Source organism: Physeter macrocephalus, chromosome 12 (genome assembly GCF_002837175.3).
Source record: "Physeter macrocephalus isolate SW-GA chromosome 12, ASM283717v5, whole genome shotgun sequence".
Classification (NCBI taxonomy): domain Eukaryota; kingdom Metazoa; phylum Chordata; class Mammalia; order Artiodactyla; family Physeteridae; genus Physeter; species Physeter macrocephalus.
This window is the reverse complement of record NC_041225.1, coordinates 55,650,743-55,654,928: the sequence shown is the minus strand read 5'-3', so window position 1 is coordinate 55,654,928 and position 4,186 is coordinate 55,650,743. Positions and strand designations below refer to the sequence as shown.

The 4,186-nt window shown below is 34.1% G+C and overlaps 1 protein-coding gene across 1 annotated transcript in view; it reads left to right on the top strand.

Annotated features, from left to right (window-relative positions):
• The window catches only part of HNRNPLL (heterogeneous nuclear ribonucleoprotein L like), a 39,687-nt gene extending 37,063 nt beyond the window's left edge, over positions 1 to 2,624 (top strand). The window contains exon 13 of the mRNA XM_055089129.1: positions 899 to 2,624. Within this exon, the coding sequence (XP_054945104.1) occupies positions 899 to 954 (56 nt within the window). The 3' untranslated portion in view covers positions 955 to 2,624. The remainder of the gene's footprint in view (positions 1 to 898) is intronic.
• Positions 2,625 to 4,186: the final 1,562 nt, after the last annotated feature.

The following is a 4,186-nucleotide window of genomic DNA, read 5'->3' as shown; positions in this document are numbered from 1 at the left end:
GCACAGGCTCCGGACGCGCAGGCTCAGCGGCCATGGCTCACGGGCCCAGCTGCTCTGCGGCATATGGGATCTTCCCGGACCGGGGCACGAACCCGTGTCCCTTGCATCGGGAGGCGGACTCTCAACCACTGTGCCACCAGGGAAGCCCAATATTTGTTGATGTATATGCTTTTTCTTTTATAGGAATTTTTTTTCCTTAAGGAGTGATAACTTTTAATACTAAAATTCTGGTACATTAAGATACCAGAATTATTTCTGCCTGTTCTGAAAAGTTAAAGAGGAATGTATAAAATGGAAGTATTTTTGTGGATTATACCTTTTTTTTTAGCAATTTTAAAATTCATATGCCCCGTTGATGATCAGAGATTTAATACTTGCTCTCCTGGAACTTTTTCAGCTCATTGATATCTTCTTATACATTCCAGTCTTATCCCATTTCCCAAGCTATATTTGAATTAACTTTTATAGAGTAATTACCATTGGTAATATTTTCTGCAAAGTAGTTTTGCTAATGGACTTAGATAAGCCTAATCCTGATACTATTTATCTGTAATGACTAATTCACTAAAAAAAATTACGAGAGCCTCCTATGTGTCAAATAATGTTTAGAACAATAGGAATGTAAAAATGGACAAAGTTCCAGCCCTCATGGAGCTTACCTGCTAGTAGGTATGAACGAAAGTAATCTTGCCCTTACCTTACATAAAAATTTTCCTTCTTCCAATACTATAAAAAGGTGAAATATTGGGTCGGTTAAAAAGTTCATTCAGGTTTTTCTGTAAGATGTTACGGAAAAAGCTGAATGAACTTTTTGGCCAACCCAATAATTTACTCTGCTAACTCAAGGTAATCATGAAAATTTAAGGGAACTATTAACTTTGTTTTTTAAATTTTACAGATGGTTCCAATCCCTATACATTGAAGCTTTGCTTTTCTACATCATCCCATTTATAAGAAGAGAAGAGCATGTTAGAATTTATGTTTACCTTTATTACAACTTCAAAGCTACACTTCATTTTAAAAAAGAACTAAAATGGTTCATCTAATGTTGCCTTGCTTACTTTGATTCAATATCCTGTTCTGTAATAAATATTTTGCCTTGAGTAAATTTGTTGTAAACTTAAATATTGAATTGCTTTCATTTTAAATAGAATATCATAATGTAGACTATCTACAGCTTTCTTGTAGATTACACAAATATATGATTTCTAATCTTATTTTTCTTCCACAGTGAAAATATATTTGCATTCTTAATGCTAATTATCTGCAAGTATTTTTCCATTGTGTATGAGATTAATGCAGGTGAAAGTATTGCATTTTAATATTATAGAATTCCTATTATATGTTTAGATGTTTAAGTATGTTGCAGTTGTTCGTATTAAACATAACTTGTATTTATTAAGTATTTTAATCAAGTTTGAGAATAACATTGCATATATTAAATTTTAAGTACTACAGATTTAGCTGATTTTATATTTCTGAAAGGCTAACAGACATATGGATACACTTGTACAATATGCACTCAAACTTATTTAAACTGGTATTTTTTTTTTTAAGTCATTGTCCATTTGTATTGATATGCCTCTGTTTCTAGTTCCAGTTTGGAGATTTTATAAAGTTACAACAATGAGTTAATGTGTTCATCTTCATTTGTTTCATGTGACTTGATCTTGAAAACACACCTGGTATTTGGCATTGAAATTTTAATAGAAGTTATGATTAACAGTTCCTCTTCTAGGTAATCTGAGATCCACGGATGGGCTTTAGGGAGTCTGTGAACTCCCTAAAATTGTATGTAAAATTTTGGGTACTTGCATTTTTATTTTTTACTCTTAAATCCATCAGTAATATATGTATTTTTCTACATGGTACAAGGTATAAGGATTTAATTTTATTTTTATTCCAAACAGATATCTATTTCTTTCAATACCATTTATTAAACATTCTTTCTCCCACTGGATCTGTTTTTTTTTTTTTTTTTTTTTTTTGCTTTTTTTGGGAAAACAACATAACGCATACATAGGCAAGTAAGATATAAGGACTAAGCATCGTTTTGAGAGACTATACTATAACACACATGTTATCAGGTTCACAGCTTTTTAATAGTAGAAAACTGATCTAGCCATTTTATTTTCATCTTTAAAAGAAGGGAGAATATGTTTTATCTACCTAGAGTAACTGTGAAGTCTATAGTTGGCAATAGCAGTTTTGTGATCCTAAGAGTTTTAAACAAATTTGTATACAGAAGTTTCATTTAGATCTTTTGAAAAAGCTTTATTTTGAATTTTAACAAAATTCAAAAAAAAGCAGTTTGCCTTAATCCTTTTAGAAATGATGCAGGGGTTTAAAAAAATTTTAAGAGCTATTGAATAGAAAGTTTAGATGGAAATTAAACACACACATTAACATTTATTTCTCATTGAATTTTGACAGCAGTGGACCAATGTCCCTTTAGCCCTCTAGATTTAGAAAATCTTAAATTCAATCGGGAAGCATTTTAGACCCTTATCATGGAATCCAGTAAGTTACGCCAAAGGTAACCTGTGAATGAACTATAAATGTATGATACTGGGCTGTGTACCTAAGTTTACCTGACTTTACAATAAACGAAGCTTTTTTCCCTCTTCTATAAGTACTTTTCTACATTTGTTGCAAAATTGGTATGTCTTAATTTTAAAAGGTAACTTGTGAGTTTATGCAATAGTTGTCTCCTTCCCTTGCCCTCCTCTGAAAATTAAGATGGATGTCAGTGTTATAGATTATTTTGTGCCTAAAATTTTAGGAGACAAACCTGTGGATGGTGACAGGGCTTATTTAATTTATATTTGCTTTAAGTAGTTTTGACTTTTAGATATGAATTCTATCTTAATGCTTTCTCCCCACCAAAGTGACAAGTAAATTCTTCAGATGTAAGTGAGTTCGTAGGTTGGGCCTTGCTGATTTATGCACTGGTGTGTCAGTCCTACTCTGTTGCTGTCAGTAATGTCTTTGACAGTTTACTTGGGTATCGCAACTGTTTTTAATCTTTTACTTTTTAAAAAAAATTAATTTTATTTTTTGGCTGCATATTGGGTTTCTGTTGCTGCGCGTGGGCTTTCTCTAGTTACAGCGAGCAGTGTGCGGCGGGCTTCTCATTGCGGTGGCTTCTCTTGTTGCGGAGCACGGGCTCTAGGCGTGTGGGCTTCAGTAGCTGTGGCTCGTGGGCTCTAGAGTGCAGGCTCAGTAGTTGTGGCGCACGGGCTCAGTTGCTCCACAGCATGTGGGAATCTTCCTGTACCACGGCTCGAACCTGTGTCCCCTCCTGCACTGGCAGGAGGATTCTTAACCACTGGGCCACCAGGGAAGCCCAAGGGTATCACCACTGTTAATGGAGTTTGCTTTGGCAACACCAGCAACATTCTTCCCTTTGTTATCTTTCTGCTTTTAAGAGAACATTAAAGATTAGGTCTTATAGCTGTAAAGAAATAGTAGTTTTGAATTTATTTTTTTAATACTGAAATTCGATTCCATATCCAAATCCCATGAAATATTTGATAATAAATCTACAGAAGTGATTTATGGAATATAAGCTGCCTTTTAAAATTCCTACTTTCCTGCAAGAGGGTATTACCCTACCAAATAAAAAATATTTGCAGTTGCAGCTGACATGAGACTTAGCAGCAGCTTAGTTATTTGGTTATCTAAACAGTATGTTTTCTAGGACTGAACTGAGAGATGAGGATAAGAATGAGTAAATGGGGTCAGTTATGTTAAATGTTTTCTTTACATTGCTATCTGGAGGAATAGATAGGTTGCTAGGTAAATGCTTCTTAGTAATCAGTGATATTCTCTTTCTAGAATAAAGAAATTTTGAGTGCAGAACGTTCTTCCATAGTTAGGAATCTAAAGCACAAGATTTGCTTTACTTAAAAAGTTCAGGTGACAAAGGTCCTTGTACGAAAGGTAACTTACAATAACCTTCCTGTCTCCATATGGCTGTCTGGCTCAAGAGACTTTCAGTCCATTTGAGGGGCCATGTAAAGAGAGCCTTCTTATTCATAGTACTGCTGGTTGGGCTCATAAGAGTTAAGCCTTAAAAAAACAATGCCATTTGATGAAATGAAAATGTAAGGTTCATAGGTTCTGTCTCTCAGCATGTTTTATTCACAGTTTTTTGTTTTGTTTTTACTATAATTATTTCCAGTGT